General features: G+C 44.4%; 1 protein-coding gene across 8 annotated transcripts in view; it reads right to left on the bottom strand.

The window, feature by feature from the left end:
• Nucleotides 1-18,359, bottom strand: part of MSRA (methionine sulfoxide reductase A) — a 424,140-nt gene that overhangs the window by 172,573 nt on the left and 233,208 nt on the right. For all 8 annotated transcript variants that reach the window (XR_004672804.3, XR_010112903.1, XR_004672805.3 and 5 more), the window contains exon 4: nucleotides 3,116-3,220. Coding sequence is in view for 5 of the 8 variants with exons in the window: in XM_034965628.3 (XP_034821519.1) it covers nucleotides 3,116-3,220 (105 nt within the window). In the remaining 3 variants the exon portion in view is untranslated. The remainder of the gene's footprint in view (nucleotides 1-3,115; nucleotides 3,221-18,359) is intronic.

Raw genomic sequence — 18,359 nt, 5'->3', positions numbered from 1 at the left:
CGGCTTTCTTTTCAAGACCAACTTTTACTGTGAAACGTGACAGGTTGCCATGTGACCTCAAGTAGAGATTTAAGCAGCTGTGGTCAGATGTGGCGAGTGAGTGATAGCCAAGTTCATTTGTAGCCTGGCTCTCCCCTGCCTCTGGTCCATCCTTCGAGGAGCAGGCTTCAAATTCTGACCTTGGAAAAATGACACTTGACACGTGTCATTGTTTTTGGACCTTCAGGGTTCCCCAGGAATATCAACTCCATTGATACCAGAGTTATTCTGAACTTAAGGGTTGGTTATTGTTTGTTTTTTGCCTTTAATGTTCAAGTGCTAACACATACTTGTTTTAATGATTTCATGTTAACATTTAGCCTGTGGTCTTATGCGCATTTATCTGTATGCTCACTTGATCTCAGCATATTGGAATTAATTATTTTCTTCCTGTAGGAATATATTTTCCATGTGCATTAACCAAGAGGCTGGATAGTCCTGCGTATCCCAGATGCCTTAAGTGATTTAGTACACCTGGTGGCTAGGCGCAGTGGCTCACGCCTGTAATCCCAGCACTTTGGGAGGCCAAGGAGGGTGGATCACTTGAGGTCAAAAGTTCAAGACCAGCCTGGCCAACATGGTGAAACCCCAACTCTATTATAAACATGAAAAATTAGCCAGGTATGGTGGCACGCACCTGTAATCCCAGCTACTCAGGAGGCTGAGGCAGGGGAACTGCTTGCACCTGGGAGGTGGAGGGTGCAGTGAGACGCGATCACGCCACTGCACTCCAGCTTGAGCAACAGACTAAGACTCAGTCTCAAAAAAAAAAAAAATAAAAAACAAAAACAAAAAATAAAAGGGCACCTGGCAAATATAATGGGCATAAGATTGTTTGGATTGAATGGGTGGATTGGTAAGGATTTTTGTTACTGTTACATGTAATAGAAACTAAAAAACTAGCTTAAGAAAAACAAAGCCAGCGGAGTAGAGGTTCCTGATGGAGGACCTCTCGCCCTACCCTTAACTAACCATCATCCCCTGCCCTTCCTTACCTCTTCCTCATCTCTGGGGACGCCACTGACCTATGGAAGGAGATGGTCCATAAGAGAGGCAGAAGGGTGGGGACCATAGATTGGAGGGGTCCTGGGGCAGTCAGGGTTGCTCTGGTGTTGAGGAGTGGTTCTCTGAATTCAGCTGGGGAGACTGGATCACGCTACAACCTTAGGCATGCCCTTGCCTTGTTTTGGTCTCCATATTACCACCTATGATGTGAAGATCTGGAAAATCTTTTTTAACCCCAGAGACGCCACCATTACAAACACAGAGCCCATGGAAGGCCAAATGATGAACAGAGAGGTGAGTTCTCCCAGCCCAAACCCTCATCACAGTAGTATTCCCCCCGAGGTTCAGGGGCCGGTATTAGCAACCCAATTAATCAATGAAGATGTGATCAAATGAAAGCATTTAAGAGCGGTATGGAGAGAGAAGTTGACGACAGACTTGGCCTTCTTTACAATTCTGCCAGGCCTAAGCCTAAGGAGATTCTATCAGGACGTGGCATTGCAGTTGGCCACATTAAAGGACACAGACCCGACCTGTCACCTACATGACCTCAGGCCTTGCCTGGGTCTCTGATACATGTCTTCATTGATAATTTTGGAACTCTTATCATCTTCCTCTGACCCTTGACTTTGACAGTCAAATGGCTGAACGTCTGCTCCATCTGGATTGATGACTTACGAGAACGAGCGACTGGCTGTCACCACCCTGATTTATGATCCTCGCTGCAGAGCTTCCTGCAGAACCAAAGCAATCTAGGCCCGCAGACCTGCCTTCCCACACGAAGTGATGTCCCATATCCCAAGTTAGGGTGACACGTGAACCTTCTGATTAGAGTGTTCTTGTCCTACCGGTTCTTTCCCTACACTGCCCCATACCTCATCCCTCTTCCACCAGGTACCCATTCCGCCATGTCAAACCAGACTTCGTTGTCATGGAAATCGTGCCACCGGCCTCCTTCCTAGGCCCAGACCTCTAGGCCCCCACCTGCCCTGACAGATCTGCGTGGATCCTGAACCTGCCTCACCCTGCTCGAGTTTGTCACTTTGCTGCTCTTGCCTCATCTCTGACCTTTGACCTCTGGCAAAAAGCCCTGGAATGGGATGGTTCTTAGAACCAGCACTCAGGACCCACCAACCTGTGCTGCTACAGGCATATGAAGATTCCACCATGAAGCAGAATTTACATTTGGAGAAAAACTTCACTCATCAAGAAATAACACTGCATACCCACTACACAAAAATCTGACACCAAAGGGAAAATACTTTCGTGAAACAGACTGACTGCCAAATGAAGAGGGTTTGTAAAAAACCACATCTATTGCATAGGACTTTTCAGTTCATAAGCTGCATAATATCAGATCATCACACTGGCAAAGCAGGGCCTGTAAGGCTGCTGGGATGCAATCTTGAAATTGCTTCATTATTGAATATTACAATGATATTTGCCAACATGGAATATTTCACTTGTGTATGCATTCAAATAAAATTTCCAACCACCATTGTTTATAGCCCAAATATATTAATATCTCCACATAATAAATTCCAAAGAGAACAAATGAAATATTTAAATGAGCAAGCTTTGTGGACCTAGTGAATACTGCATTTTACTTTATGTTCTTCTTTATCACCACATACATTTTTTTAAAAAAATCCAACCTGATAACGTCAAAAGACGAGAAAGGCTAAACTCAGAGAAATAAAGAAACCATAAATCAGGAAAACTTTGGAGCTGCTGGAAAGACACTTTAATTTTGTAGACAAAAGACTGCATTAAGGAGGAATAATGCAATAATCAAAGGTGAACGGATCGCTATTGTCTGGCGTCTTCCTCTGTGGGAATTTTCCCACCCCTGACAGCTGTAAGGGGGGCAGGGGCGCCGAATGTGGCTGTGCCTTTATTCTCTCACCCTTTTTCTCCCCAGCCCCTCCTCTCCTCCGTCAATAAATGTCTGCAATCATATTCTTGAGCTCCTGTGTGATTTCAAGGTTCATCTCTTCCATGCAGCTCAAACACTAATTATCCCAGCTGTAATTAGTAAGATAATTAAATACTGGCTCACTCATCACTCTACCTTGGGTCGGGTCGTGATTCTCCCAGAAGACCTTGAGCAGTTCCTCAAAACTGATGTGTTCTGGCTGGTACACCACTCGGACGACTTCTGCATGGCCAGTTTTTTCTTGGAAGAAACAAAACGTACAACCGAAATTTAATGACAACATCAATTTATTGCAAGTTTTTTGTTCACAAAAAAACAACAGACAAAAGCTGAAACTCTACCCTGTGAAGGAAGAATGGAAGGAGGATTAGACTTTAGCTAACAGTCTCTCTCAAGGCTCTGTTACTGGTTCTTTTTCCATAAAAGCATACAGTTCTCTTCTAGTGAGCTTGCTGCGATGACTTCTACATTGTGCTCTAATAAATTGTTTTAAGTTCATGAAAAAACAAACGTGGGTTTTCAGGTTTCTAAGCTCACTCAGGAAACCTTATGGATCCACCCTGACATAGCGCTCAAGAACTGAAACTCTGCAAAGGGAAAGAGCCAATTTATTTTTATCATCACTCCATGCTATATGTAGTGAGCTCAGCTGCACCACAGTGAGATGGTGCCAGGGAGAGAAACCTGTAAAAAACAGGCTGATCACTCGTTCACTTGAGATCAGTGAGTTAAGGAGGGACATACTTGCTGTGCTGTTAACAGTGGGACAAAGGTCAGATTTAAATACCCAGCAGGGTTGGTAAGTGTTTTCTCAGCCTAATTCTTCTCTGTGGTAAACAATGATGGTGACATATGTCTATTTGCAGGATCCTCTGTAAGTAGGCCTGTTCTCAGTGGTGGTCCTGGAGGTTTGGTGGATCAGGGGTGGTTATTTGCAGTACTGCTTGTACCTGTGAAATTCATGTCCTTCTTTATTTTATAGTCTTAGAGCATGGCAAATAAGAGATCCCTCCATACTAAGATCACTAGGCTATATAAATTTTTTATCCATCTGTTTTCAGTCACCTTATGTGTAGTAAAGAATTTGGCAAGCTGGGCATGGTAGTTCACTGTAATCCTAGAACTTTGGGAGGCCGAGTAGGGTGCATCACCTGAGGTCAGGAGTTAGAGACTAGCCTGGCCAATCTGGTGAAACCCCATCTCTACTAAACAAAAAATTAGCTGGGTGTGGTGGTGGATGCCTGTAATCCCAGCTACTCGGGAGGCTGAGGCACAAGAATTGCTTGAACCCGGGAGGGGGAGGTTTCAGTGAGCCACAATCGCGGCACTGCACTCCAGCCTGGGCAACAAGAGCAAAACTCTGCCTCAAAAAAAAAAAAAAAAAAAAAAAAAAGAATAGAAAAGAAAAGAAAAGAAAAGAACTTGGCCTTGCCCAAAGAGAGGTCTGGACTTTTGTCCTCAGCTTCTGGAAGATAATGTGTGTCACATCCAATGCTGGGCACACTAGGTCTCAGGATGGAACCAGCTACATCCAATTATCCTAGGGTGAGAGTTGGCCATGCTACAAAGACCAACCATGCGAATTCAGAAAGGGGCTTTGGATCATACGGTATCAGAACACCTGGAGACTGAGTTCAATCATGTGGGCAACCAATCAATCACTCGTATGCAATGGAGCAACAATAAAAACTCTGGACAGTGAAGCTCAGGCAAGCTTCTCTGGTTGGCAGTATTCTGCATATTGTTACACATAGACACCAAAAGGTCAGCACATCCTGACTCCAGGAGAGAAGACAACAGAAGCATTTGGAGCCCTCCCAGCCTCCACCTGATGCCTTTCTTTAGCTAATTGTGAGCTGCATCCTTTCCCTGTAAGACGCTGTAACCATAAGTATAACAGCATTCAGTGAGTTCTGCAAGTCCTTCTAGCAAATTATCAAACATGTGGGTGGTTTTGGGAATCCCCTGAACTGGCACCTTAATCTGCAAAAGTGTCTTCCAATATATTGGTCATCTCACTTTAATTCTCACAACTGTCCAATGGTGCAGGTAGGGAAAGTAGAAATCCTCATTTTACAAAATGAAAAACAATGACACATATAAGTTAGATTTGCCCAAGGTCACACAGCTAGTGAATTTCTGGGCCATAACCTGAAAAACAAAAACATACCTTCTGACTTCTGGTCCAGGGCTCTAACCAATACATCAAAGGAAAGAGCGCAAGGTGAACATTTGGAACATGAACCCAGAAAAGAAAAGAAATCTATTCATTATCTTCAATTTGATCTTTTTGTTAATATTTAAATTTCCTCTGATGGTAGAAACAGTATTTGCAGATAACATTGAAGCTTAGAAAATGTGAGGAAGTATAAAACAGAAAATACAGGCCAGGCGCAGTAGCTCAAGCCTGTAATCCCAGCACTTTGGGAGGCCAAGGCAGGTGGATCACTTGAGGTCAGGAGTTCAAGATCAGCCTGGCCAACATGGTGTAACCCCGTCTCCACTAAAAAGACAAAAATTAGCCAGGCGTGGTCGTGGGTGTCTGTAATCCCAGCTACTAGGGAGGCTGAGGCAGGAGAATCGCTTGAACCTGAGAGGTGGAGGTTGCAGTAAGCCGAGATCGCACCACTGCACTCCAGCCTTGGCAACAGGGTGAGACTCCATCTCAAAAAAAAAAAAAAAAAAAAAAAAAAGAAAATACAAATCACCTATACTCCTGCCACATAAGCACTATCAATAAATTTTATGAATCTCTTCCTGGGTGCCTACCAGATGTGTGCATGCACACGTGCACGCACACACACACACACACACACACAAATTTCTTCCACTACATTCATTACAGCATGCTTTTCTCTCTTACCACTATATTGGGAATACTTCCCCATGTCACTAAAACTTTTAGAAAACGCCATTTATAATGAATACACAACTCCCCATCAGATGGTTGTCCAACTACTTATTCAATCATTCCTTGTCATTGGGCAATTAGACTGAAATATATTTTTATCCATAAATGTAAATATTTTTCCATGCTTCTGAAGCTGCCTCAAGCCTTAGTTATATAAATGGAATTTCTAAATCAATGTTTCTAAACATTTTTAAATTTCTTGATGCCTAGTTCCAAACTGCTTTTCAGTAAAGTTGACCCAGTTTTCTCTTTCCATTGGCAGCATTTTTGAGGGCCAGTCTCAGTCACCATTACAACATTTTTTATCCTTGGCAATTCATAGCTGGAAGATAGAATTCTATTGTTTTATTTAGGATGAATTTATATTATTAGTGAAGTAAAACATAAATTTCATGGTTATTAGCAATTTTAATTTCTTCTTTGCTCTAATTGGCATGTCCTTTTATACTGGGTTATTATTATATTAATATTTTATTATTAATTGGCTAGTCCATATAATTTTAATTCAAATACTATAGTCATTCAAGTTAGCATCTAAACAGATTTTACGCTAAAAGATATGAAAAGAATGACAGTGGAGAGTTTGGGGAAAAGATACAGTAGGTATAATAATGTGATTGTAAAACCACTTTTGCTCTAGTTGAACATATTATTTTGTAATTTGAAATGTTTAAATAAGTGATTCAACTATATAAGCATTAAAAATCTCTGAATATTAAAAATGGTAATATGTTATCACCGTGACAGATATATTTGGCATGAAAAACATTGAAACCACACTAAAATATAAGTAAAAGACGTAAACAGGCTATTTCTTCTCAATTTACATGTATTTCTTCCTATGTGAAGAAATACATGTAAATTGAGACATGCAAAATGCCAACATTTTTAGTTATCAAAATGAAAGCAAATAAATGCATATTCAAACACTAACATATTATCTCTTATCACATTTAATAAAATTGCTTAGAAGCATCTTAGTGCTGTTGAGGATACAATGAAATGGTGCCCTTACTTGGCTAGTGACAGGGTAAAATCACTAAATCTGTTCTGAAACCCCACAGGTGTATGTAGCAAGAGCCACAAAGACGCTCATTTACCTTGATTAAGTGATCCAGGAAATCCATCTCAAAGGTATAACTTCAACTAATAGAAAAGATATATACATGCACAAAAAATTCACTCTGTCATTATTACAATGGTAGAATACTATAAGAAATACACAAGCCAAACAAAGGGAAACAAACATGGTATACTCATAAGATGAAGTTTCATAGAACCATTAAAATACCACATATTTTACTATCCTACACATGGTGAAAGCTGTTACTTTATGATTTAGTGAACAACAATGATATGGTAGCCACTTATCTACTTGATATCATTTAATGCTCATTTTTTTCCTATTTTGATAAAATGAACATAACATAAAATTTACCATCAGATTAAGTACATTCACAATGTTTTGCAATCATCACTAATCATCCAGCTCCAGAACTCTTTTCATCTCGCAAAACTGGTATTCTGTAACCATTAAACATCAACTCCCCTTTCCCGCTCCCACTGGACCCTGGCAACCCCCTTTCCACTTTCTTGTCTCTATGGATTTGACTTCTCTAGGGACTTCCTATAAGTGGAATCCACTATTTGTCTTTTTGTGACTGTCTTATTTAACTTGGCATAATGTCCACAAGGTTCATCCATGTTGTTGCATGTGTCTGCATTTTCTTCCTTTTTAGGGCTGAATAATATTCCATTGGGTGTATTTTGTTTGTTTATCCATTCATCCATCAATGAACATGTGGGTTGCCTCTACCTTTTTACCACTGCAAACAATGCTGCTGTGAACACAGACATACAAACATTGCTTACAACGATTTTGCCAGAGACATATGGTCCCCATTAAACAAATGAGGAAATCAAGGTCTCCCTATGAGTTTTTTCACACAACAGTGAGGAGGTAAGAGGATTCAGTCATAAGCGAACCAGGTTTCAACCGGAGATGAAGCTCAACCTCCTATTATGACCTGAGCTTCTGAATGGAGAAACCTGAAGCCATGAAGTGACAACAAATGTCACACAGGCTGTAGCCCAGATAAGAAATCACAGCTGTGTGGTAACTGACACGAGGCTGTCAAGAATATTTTATGGGATTAGGCTCTTCTTTCATGACAGCAATATGGGGTCAGGAAAGATTTCCACTCGCCAGCAAACACTTTCAGACATAATCTGCCACTGACATTATTTGTGGAGAGGTTTAAAGAAGCTTGGTTGTTTAAAAGAAACTACTACCATTCAAATTCAAGATTCATTTGCCTTGACAAACAGCACAGTGATGCCCTTGCCAAACTCACCTTTAAGTTTCTTTACTTTATTTCTCCAAAGTAAAAGAACCTGTGTAAAAATACACAGTGCAAATGATCAAAAGGATTAAGGGACTCAGAACCACTTACAGAAATGCCCACACTTTATAGGAACCGGCCAACGTGCTAGGCTAATTTCATTCCAGAGACCAATCTGCAAATACTTTCTTGTGCTTCCAGAGATGAAAGGCCAGATCTTAAAAATACTTCAAGCCGTGTCTTCACATAACATCGCGCACATAGCATGATAGATGTGACGTGCAAACATGCTTGTTAACAATTCACAGCAGCATTACGGGGGCTTTAACATTGCTGTTCAAAAATATCTTGAAAGAAAAAATGAAAAGGATGATGTCCTCTCTAAGCATCTCCCTCCACTGCCTTACCCCACAGCCCCAGAGGAAGATGAACAAATGCAGAGGGGTTGATTAAAGGCAGCCATTCCTTGGATTAGACGAAGCATCCAATCCAAGAAGAGACATACGAGCATGACCTGGGGCCAGGACAATCAGGCATTCTGGGGTCATCTAGCTACATGGAAGCTAAGTCATCCATGGAACCAGGTGCCTTCAAAGAGAACCCCGAGATAAGTCAACCAATGTTTACAGTCCTCCAGCACAGCTTCCCATCCACGGAGAAAATGTCACCTTTGATTCTTCCAGGGTAGGATAATTAGATTTTGCTACGGTTAGGCTGCTGGGACAAGAACAAGAGAGCAGGGAACTGGCCCACGCAGTAGATAAGAACAGAAGAGAGAGCCGGTGAGCTGTGGTGAGATGCCAGTAGGTAGTGGTGAGGACTCAGATTGTCAGGGTTGGCCTCCTGGCTCTGCTGCTGGGCAGGTGCATGACCTTGGCGGGGTCTGGGAGAGGAGGCAAAGCAGGTCCACACCACAGCTCCCTGGCAAATGAGCCATGCCTTTCCTCGGGACCCACACCCATGCTGGGGGGCCTTTATCTACCCAACCACTCTATGCACAGTTTCTTCATCTGCAAACTGGGTGATTAGTGCCTGGCACATGGGACGTAAGTCTCTACATCTTATATTATTCTCAGTTGTATTATCATAATTATTCTCTAATCAGCCGTGATGACATGGGGAAAATTGGAATAGAAGTCACAAGAAGTAGCTTAAACCATCATTCCAACACAGAGTTTAATACCTTTTTGACTGTGATCCCGGGTGTCCTACTTTTTTAGATGGGAATAAAATATCTCTGTGACAAAACAAAGATTAAATGAGGTCATCTGTGGGAAAGTATTTGGGAAGCGTAAGGTTCTCCATACACAAACACGAGGTTTCTATTGTTATTGCTATTAACCTTTTGTGTTTCCGTACAAGGATGCCGCCCCCATTAGGACTCAACTCTAGGAGAAAACACAAGATTTAAGGACGCCTCCTTCTTATCAAACTGAATTTTATCTCTGTAAGTGCCTCACTCCAATTTATCCATTCATTCATTCTTCATTCATTCTAGAAGTCTCAGTTGTGTATACTACTGGTCTGGGCACTGAGCTTCCTCTGTTGGAGACTGCAGCTCAGCCTTCATCCACACCCTAGAAAGGCCCAGATTCTCACTCTTTTGATGAAGTGGCAAAAGGGAAAAATCGCATTTCTCAAAGCGATTACCCAGTCTAGAATCAGAATTTTGCTAATTCTTTTTCTTTTCTAGTTTCTTATTAAGCCAGGTTTAATGAGCAAGTGTTTAATCCAGCCAGAAAGACACCTCCGAAAGAGGGGCTACAGGAGCAAGAGCTGAGGTTGGAATCTTGCCTCCCTGGAGAGGCTGTTTCCCATGGCACCCTGTCAACGATTTCCTCTGACAAGAACCTTTGTCCACCAGAGTCCATGAGACCTGGGAGAGGGCAGAGGCACCGGGGCTGAGCTGGAGGAGACGCTCCCACTGCTGCCTGGGCTGCAGATCCAGAGTACAAGTCCACCTCTCCAGGGGGTGCCAAGTGACCACAGGCTGGGACAGGCTGCCAGCATCATGGAACATGATGGCAACTCAGACTGGAGTTGAGAATGACACCCCAAGTTCTCCATAGAAATGGTGGTGCTTCGCCAGCAGGGAAGCAGGTCTTATGTAGACGAGATTTGGGAGGGAGGCCAAGCAGAGCCGTCAGAACCAAGAGCAGCTCGGCCTGCGTGGGGTCCCAGGTGGGGCTCATCTAGACGGACCAAGGGGGCCTCCAAGGGTGACTGGGCCAGCAGCCCAGGCCCACGTGGTCTGTGTAGATCCTCAGGTCCCTGTGTGAGAAGGAAGGAGTAAGAACGAGAGCAGAGCCTGTGCCTTCCGGAGAGGCTTCGTGGGCACAAGAAATGGGAAATGAGAGAGGCAGCGCAGTGCGACGGTCCCCCAGCAGGTTCCTTAAAGGTGTGTGTCCACTGCTTGAGCCTTGAAGTCAGGTGGAGCTGAGGCCATGGTGCCCAGCTGAGGAGCAGGCGTCCCTGAGAACCCAATGCCCCGGAACTTATCTGAGAACGTAGCAAGACAAGCAGTCTCATTGCCCAAACACAGTAGGCAAAGAGCCAGGAAATTAGCTTAAAGGCAGTTTAGAGACGGGAGCAGCAGGGATCTCTAGATCTGTCCTGCCGCCCAGGAGTGCCTGCTATGTAAGTCCTAATAAACTCATCTATCGCCAAGCTGGACTTGTCCAAGTCATTCTTTGGTCTCTCAGCAACCTCCCAGTTTCAGGGAAGGTCTTTCTATTCAATCCAGGTTTTTCTCATACCAGAGACACAGAAATGAGGCCCACAGGCAAGACCTGTGCACAAAGCCCCCGCCCCCACCCCTCCCAAGACGGCCCTGGTCCCGGTGCTCAGGGTTCCTGGACTCCGTGCTGCTGTGGGGAAGGTTAGGGGAGGACAAACAACTGGTTCCGCAGAAAACAGCCCAGCTGAGTGGGTGCCCCTCCAATGTGAACGGGGCTCTGCTGTAGCCCGCAGTGCAATGACAGCCCTGTGCAAGGAGGTCGGTCACACTGTTCCCCCACGTCCCTACTAGCCATAGACTGCCACATTGCAGTCAGCAGGATACCTATCTAGACAGATGGCTGGGCACCACCCAGACCAAAGGAGCATGGAGAGGAGAGCTCAAGAACTCGGCTTGGGAGCCAGAGTGCCCGAGTTGCCACCCTGGTCACTTAGCAGCTGTGTGACTTTGGCAAAGCTTCTTCCTCTATGGGCTTTAACTTCCTTAACTGCAAAATGCGGACACTGATAGCACCCACCTCAGGGGACTGTCATGATGATTAGCTCAAAACTCCACGGGAGGCATTTGAACAGTCTGGCCCAGCACAAGCAGAATAACTCAGCCGGTATCCCCTTTCTTCATGGCAGCATTGCTAGTATCATTTGACTGCTACTGTGACTTGGTTCCCAATGTCCTTGGTCAGGGAATCTATGTCTAAAAGTTTCCCAAAATGATTCTTTTTAAAAATTATTTACTTATTTATTTACAGATAGAGGAGTCTCACTCTCTTGCCCAGGCTGGAGTGCAGTGGTGCAATCTCGGTTCACTGGAACCTCCACCTCCCAGGTTCAAGCAATTCTGCCTCAGCCTCCTAAGTAGCTGAGATTATAGGTACATGCCACCATGCCTGGGTGATTTTTGTATTTTTAGTAGAGATGGGGTTTCGCCATGTTGGCCAGGCTGGTCTCAAACTCCTAACCTCAGGTGATCCTCCCACCTCGGCCTTTCGAAGTGTTGAGATTACAGGCATGAGCCACCATGCCTGGCCCAAGATGATTCTTAGTGGTAAGGAAGGGTTGTGAACCACTGGTCTAGAGCGCCACAGATCCTTGAGTAGCCAGCTCTCAGCCTGTGCTCTCCTGTGTCCCAGCACCTGCTGTCCCAGTCATCAGGAGACTCACAGGAGCCCCAGAGGGCAAGGAGGAAGAGAAGGGGAAGGAAAGGGAGGGAGGAGAGGGAAGGGGAGGAAGCAGGAGGGGAGGAAGGAAACAGGAAAGGAACCCTTTACGGACACCTGCAGTACAGCTGAGGAAGAGGTTGGGGAACCAAAGACACGTCAGACCTTTCTTCGCTGTCCAGGAGATGATTCCCTAGTAACAGTCACCACAGTGCTATCCAAAACACAGTGCTCGTACAAAATCATTCAAATATCAAGTGGGGGAGGCTGGACTGAGGCCCAGGCTAAAATGCTCAGAGATGCAGATGCCTGGAGGAGAGCACTGGTGGGCGCTAAGCAGTCACGCCTGAGCAGTCACACGCATACCGGGACGTCAGACGCACACAGAGGAAGCGGTCACGGTAGATGACTTGTGGGGCGGGGAGGGCATCCAAAGCAAGAGCAGGAATCCAAATGGAAGCAGTAGCTCATCTTTGTTGTTGCAAAGCCACAAAGTGGCTCATGAGCTTACCCACGCACCTGGCCACCATGGGAGCTGCTTAGCTGGCCCATGATAGGTATGGCACACCCCTGATGCAATCCTATAGGGACAGGAACCTCAGACTCTGTCTTCAGACAGTGTCCTGTGCCCTGCAAAGCCTCTAGATCCATAGACTCATGTCAGCATTGCAGCCACCCTTGGCCATTGGGGTAAATGCGCCTATGTCCATTTTACTGAGAGGAAAGCCAAGGCTCAGAGCTCACGAGGGACGGAGACAACCCCAAGCCTAGCCAGAGGCCAACAAGCCCTCCTCCTTGCTGCTTCTCCACACCTGTCATCTCTGTCCCCTTCCCTGGGGCCTACAGGAGCCCTTGGCTGGCCACTAGGGCCCTCCATCACTGGTATGACAGCAACCTGGTTTCCCCCACCCTCCCCAGGCCAGGCTAACCCCTCACACCCACCACCGGCTCCTGCTGTCCCCAGCCTGTAGGGCTCGCCCACCAAGCCCTCTCTGCCCTCAGGGTCACCCCAGCTCCTGCTGTCCCCAGTCCACAGTGCCCCAGGCTACCCACAGTCCAAGCCCTGCCTGCTTTCAGGGTCCCCTTGAGTCTTGCCTCCTCCAGGAGGCTTCTCTGAGCTGGGGACCCCAGGAAGAGGCGCTGTGCAGGGAGAGAGCCCGGCCAGTGCGATTCTGTGGGACTGACTTTGTCAGAGCAGGGCTCCTCCACTGAGTCACCTCCCCTGGGGTCCCCCACCAGGTGGCTGTGAAGAGGACCGACGGTGGAGGGAGCAGGCAGAGTTCAGCAAGGGCAGGGAGAGGAGATGCAAAAAGTGGTGTTTCCATCCACACCCGGCCCTGCTGCCCCGTCTTATTCTACTTGGGATCAGTCCCATGCGGTGCAACCTGTGAGTGCTCAGTGCTTACAAGTATGTGCTTAGTGACATTGGCTCTCCTCTGTACACCCCAGGACTGGGCATGTGATGTGATGTTAATAAAGACGTATGGGCCGGAGGAGCCCTCGTGCTGCATCTGCCCACCACTCACTTACCCTTCATCCGGACGGGGCATCTGTATGGACCCCAGCTCCATTCACCTGCCAATGACCAGTCCCTAGATGGAATCCCACATGCACACTGCACTCCAACCCTCTGTCCCTAACCACTGAATTCTACGGAAACCTCACTACAAATCCTAAAGTGGATGTGGCTACTATGCAGAGAAAGGTATTAGACACAGCTAATGCAACTAGAATACTTTACTATATGGGCCAGCACCATTTTATTTATTAATTAATAAATACTGATCAAATGCCTGCTAAGCTCCATGCACGGTACTGAGCACTGAGGATTCCACGGTGACCAATGTAACGATGGTGACAACAAACAACCCTTGTGCCACGGGAACTGCCTAGAGTCCGAGTCCAGGTAAGAAACTGATCTTTAAAATAAAAAGACTTGACTTAGTTTATTTATCCTATAAGCAAGATGGAGGGGAGAGGGAGACACAGTAATTTTTTTTCATTAAATAATAACCATTCTTCAACCTCCCTCATCCTTTCCCTGCCAACCAGACTTATCCAAACCGTTAAACCAAATCAAAGAGCACACAGAATGATCCAGGTGTTTGAAGGGAGAAAGGGGCGAGGGTGGGTGAATAATACCTCCCCTTTTCCCACATGAGATTCAAAACACTACTTTTCTCTTGCTAATTAACTACAAAGAGGTAAGATGTCAGCTCGGTTTCATCTCCAGCTCCTGCGGATAGAAAATGTGATTTCCAACAATGTACTCATTATAAAAAAAAAATCCTAATACATCAAAATTGGATGCCCTGTGGAGTTCATTATAGGATTTGAGGAGTGTCTATACTGTCATTTTATCTTGGCTTTTTTTTTCTTTTGTCTCATTCGTCACTTAAAGTGTCCGACGAGAAACATAAGCTTTAAAAAGCATCCTATTGATTGAAAAGTAGAAAAAAAATACTGGTGGAGCAATTGTGAATTTTTTTTTGTTGTTGGCCCGCCATGGGGAGACACGATGGAGAATTTATGATCCTCTGGTGCATATTTTATACAGACATATCCTTCAGAGATTATGCTCTCAGAGGACTGCCATAAACACAGCTCAGTACTGGATCAAGAAAAGTCTTCAAGAAAGCAGTCAATGGCAACCGTTAATTCTTTGTGCACTGGAGGTTTCTAACTGGTACAAAGAAAACCAGTAGGTAGAAGTAGGTAACTAGGATAGCAGTGAGCCACTCCCTAGTTTCTGTATCCAACCTGCTCATTACAGAGGCTGGCCTTCACACCCAATGGTAACCCTTTGAGCTGGATTTTCCAGAATAAGAAGGGTACAAAAGGACCTGTGCCCATTTTCTAGACTGGCACCAAACTCCCACTCTGCTGCGAAACAGGCAGGGATGATAAGATATGGGCAAAACCAATCTGTCAAGCAGGGACCATGGTATCCTTGCAGCCAAGAGAACCAATGCAGTTTATTAAACGGCCTTTTAATATTAACAAGGGTATTGCACACTGAGAAACTATGATTCCTTGATGCTACTGAATTATACCACCAAGTTTAAAAAGAGGTCTGTGTGTGCCTTGTTGTCAGTGGGCTACACAAGAAGAGTGGTTCACAATTTAACAACTTAGAATTCCTTGTGGAACTCTGAAACATACTCTCACGCCTCCCCCTCCACCCCACCAATGGAATTCCGATACAGGAGAGCTGGGGGCTGGCCTGGCATATGCATTCTCACAAAGCCCCATGGGTGCTTCTGATGCAAAGCTGGGAAAGGAACCACGAACTTGGGCATCTGATGTATGTGGCTAAACCACAAAGGAGGAAATGGACAGAAGATTTTTTTTTTAACAAAGTCTCAGAATTGTAAGGGACGTGAAAGGTCATCTAGCCAAATGGCATACTATATAGTTTAGCCCACTCCGACCTCCAGATGACCATTTCAACACTGGGCACTCTCTAATTCTCAAAGTAGTTCATGCCACTATTGGGATGTCCTAATTGCTAGAAATCCATGCCTTTATTAAGTCAACTTCTGCCTCCTCCTACTCACAGTCCAGGCAGTGCTTCTTGGGACCTGCTCACTCCTCCACGATGGCTTTTAAGAAGGCTGAAGGCATTTACTATGGGCAAGTAAATGGCACTGACTTTGGAGTCTGAAGAACTACATTGAGTTTTTCTACATTTGAGGGCATAATCTGCTAGAGAGGCCACTTAACTTCTCTTAGCCACAGGCTGCTCATCTATAAAATGGGCATACTAATATCTGTCCTATCAATCTTAGAAGATGGTTAAGAGCAATAACAGACATAAAGGGGAAAGCACAAAGCACTCTGGGAACTTACCAGAGGTAATCAAATCTTATAACTCCATATACTAATAATGATCAACCATGGCATCGCAGAACTTCACTATGAGATGCCAGAAGATTTCAAATGTTTAGGATCTATGTTAGTACAAACGGAACAACATGGACGGCTCTCCAAGCAAAGATAGGTTTCTCTGGGTAAGTTGTCAAGGGTACGTTTTCCTAAAAGTGTCTGTGTTCCACCTCAGTTAAAAGACAACTAGAGAGGCCCTATGAGCATGATAATAGAAGGGGTCTTTGAAATCAAGTCCAATACTTTTTCATATTCTTCAAAAACTATTCTAAACTCTCCATGGGATGGATGAGAAAAGGCACTCCATACCATTTGATAGCACAACAGGGTGACTATAGTCAATAATTTAATTGTACATTTCAAAATAACTAAAAGAAAATAAATGGATTGTCTGTAACACAAAGGATAAATGCTCGAGGGGATGCAGACCCCATTCTCCATGATGTGATTCCTACACACTGAATCCTGTATCAAAACAGCTCATGTACCCCATAAATATATATACCCACTATCTTGATACACAAGATAATATGCCTATCATCTCGTATACCCCATAAATGTACCTACTATGTACACATAAAAATTAAAAAGAAGGCTGGGTGCAGTGGCTCATGCCTGTAATCCCAGCACTCTGGGAGACCGAGGTGGACAGATTATGAGGTCAAGATATCAAGACCATCCTGGCCAACATGGTGAAATCCCGTCTCTACTAGAAATACAAAAATTAGCCAGGCATGGTGGCAGGCACCTGTAAACCCAGCTACTCCAGAGACTGAGGCAGGAGAATGGCTTGAACCTGGGAGGCAGAGGTTGCAGTGAGCCGAGATCATGCCACTGCACTCCACCCTGGCGACACAGCGAGACTCCATCTCAAAAAAATAAGATAAAGTAAAATAATTCAAAAAGAAAAAAGGAAAAAAAAAAAAAAAGAAATGGCACTCCTATTGAAGCTCACCACTTCAAACAACGTGGCTGCTTGCACCATTTTTGCCAGAGAGCTACTTCATGTCATCCAAAGAAAATGAAAATTGCCTATTCATTCTGCACATTAGCCACATTATAGTTGCTTTTTAAGTGTATATGGTAGTAACATATTCTCCCAACTTGGATAATACATTATTTACAAACACCTCACATAGGAAGGATGTGGCAGGATCGCTCAGGAAGCATGGCTCTAACTATTAATAATAAATGTAAGTATATTTTTAGTCTAAATATTTTTTTTAAAAATGGAACTAAGAACCAAGCCTTCAGATTTGTTTATAACTTGGACCCACACTGAAATACTGTTGGTGGTCTGAGGAAAGTCTTGGCCTTGCCTCCTAGACAGTGCCAAAAGCATCAGTTATTTTACACCACACCCCCCCCAAAAAAAAAATCAGTCCAACAGCTTTATCTTAAAAGCATGCCAACAAAACAAGCAATTGAGGCTTAAGAACTTCATAAGCGACTATGTAAATATCAAATAGGAACTCTTTAGAATATCTGCACAGCACCAAACCACCTGATTCTATAAATTATGATTTCTCAATAAGGGTGGTGTCGCTTCAAGGCAGCAAAAATCGGTTCTTGGGGGACAAAAATGTCTTACATATGAAAATGGCTATGGCTTCTAAAGGGCCACAGTAACTAGTGGTATATAGTATATCTGTGGTATTAAATTTAACGGAAGGGGATTGGGGGAGACAAGAGAGAAATGTCTAAAAAGGCCGCTTAAGGCGACTATAATTTTTTTAAAGCCTGAAAAACAGTAGTCTGATTGAATCAAATATCAGTACAGTCAAAATGGTGACCAAACCAACTATAATTCCAGCCTCATTTTCACTTTTGTATGGGGCTCGTAATACAACATCACAACCACATCAGGGATTCATTCACTAAGTATTTACTAAACCCTACCATGAGCTCTGAGCACTCTCTGGGATGCAGCCAAAACGGGATTAAGACAGGTCCTGACCTCAAAGAGCTCACAGTCTAGGAGGGCAGAGAAATAAGCAAATGGCAACTCCAGGATGAAGCAATTACTGCTGGAGAACGGTAGTCTCAGAGTTCAGTGACACACCTTGAGAACGCAGGGACGACTTTACAGAGGAAAGGGTGACTCTAGTGCTCTACCGTGGTCCCCTTGACCCCTGGGTCTCCCTTATTCTTGGCAACTTCACACCTGTAGGATATCCAGGTCTGAAACAAAAATGGAGAGCATTCAGCTAGACTACGTGCCTTTGCCTGTCATTATTTTAACTTATGAGGGAAACAAAGCCCTGAGCAAAAATTCACCAGACCAAGACACTAATAGTAAGTACAACGCATGAGAACGGTGTGTGTCTCAAAGGGGTTCTCTCAGTAAC

The sequence above is a fragment of the Pan paniscus genome, chromosome 7, assembly GCF_029289425.2.
Source record: "Pan paniscus chromosome 7, NHGRI_mPanPan1-v2.0_pri, whole genome shotgun sequence".
In the NCBI taxonomy this organism is placed as follows: Eukaryota; Metazoa; Chordata; class Mammalia; order Primates; family Hominidae; genus Pan; species Pan paniscus.
Note: the sequence above shows the minus strand (reverse complement) of the source record. Positions and strands in the feature narration are given on the sequence as shown.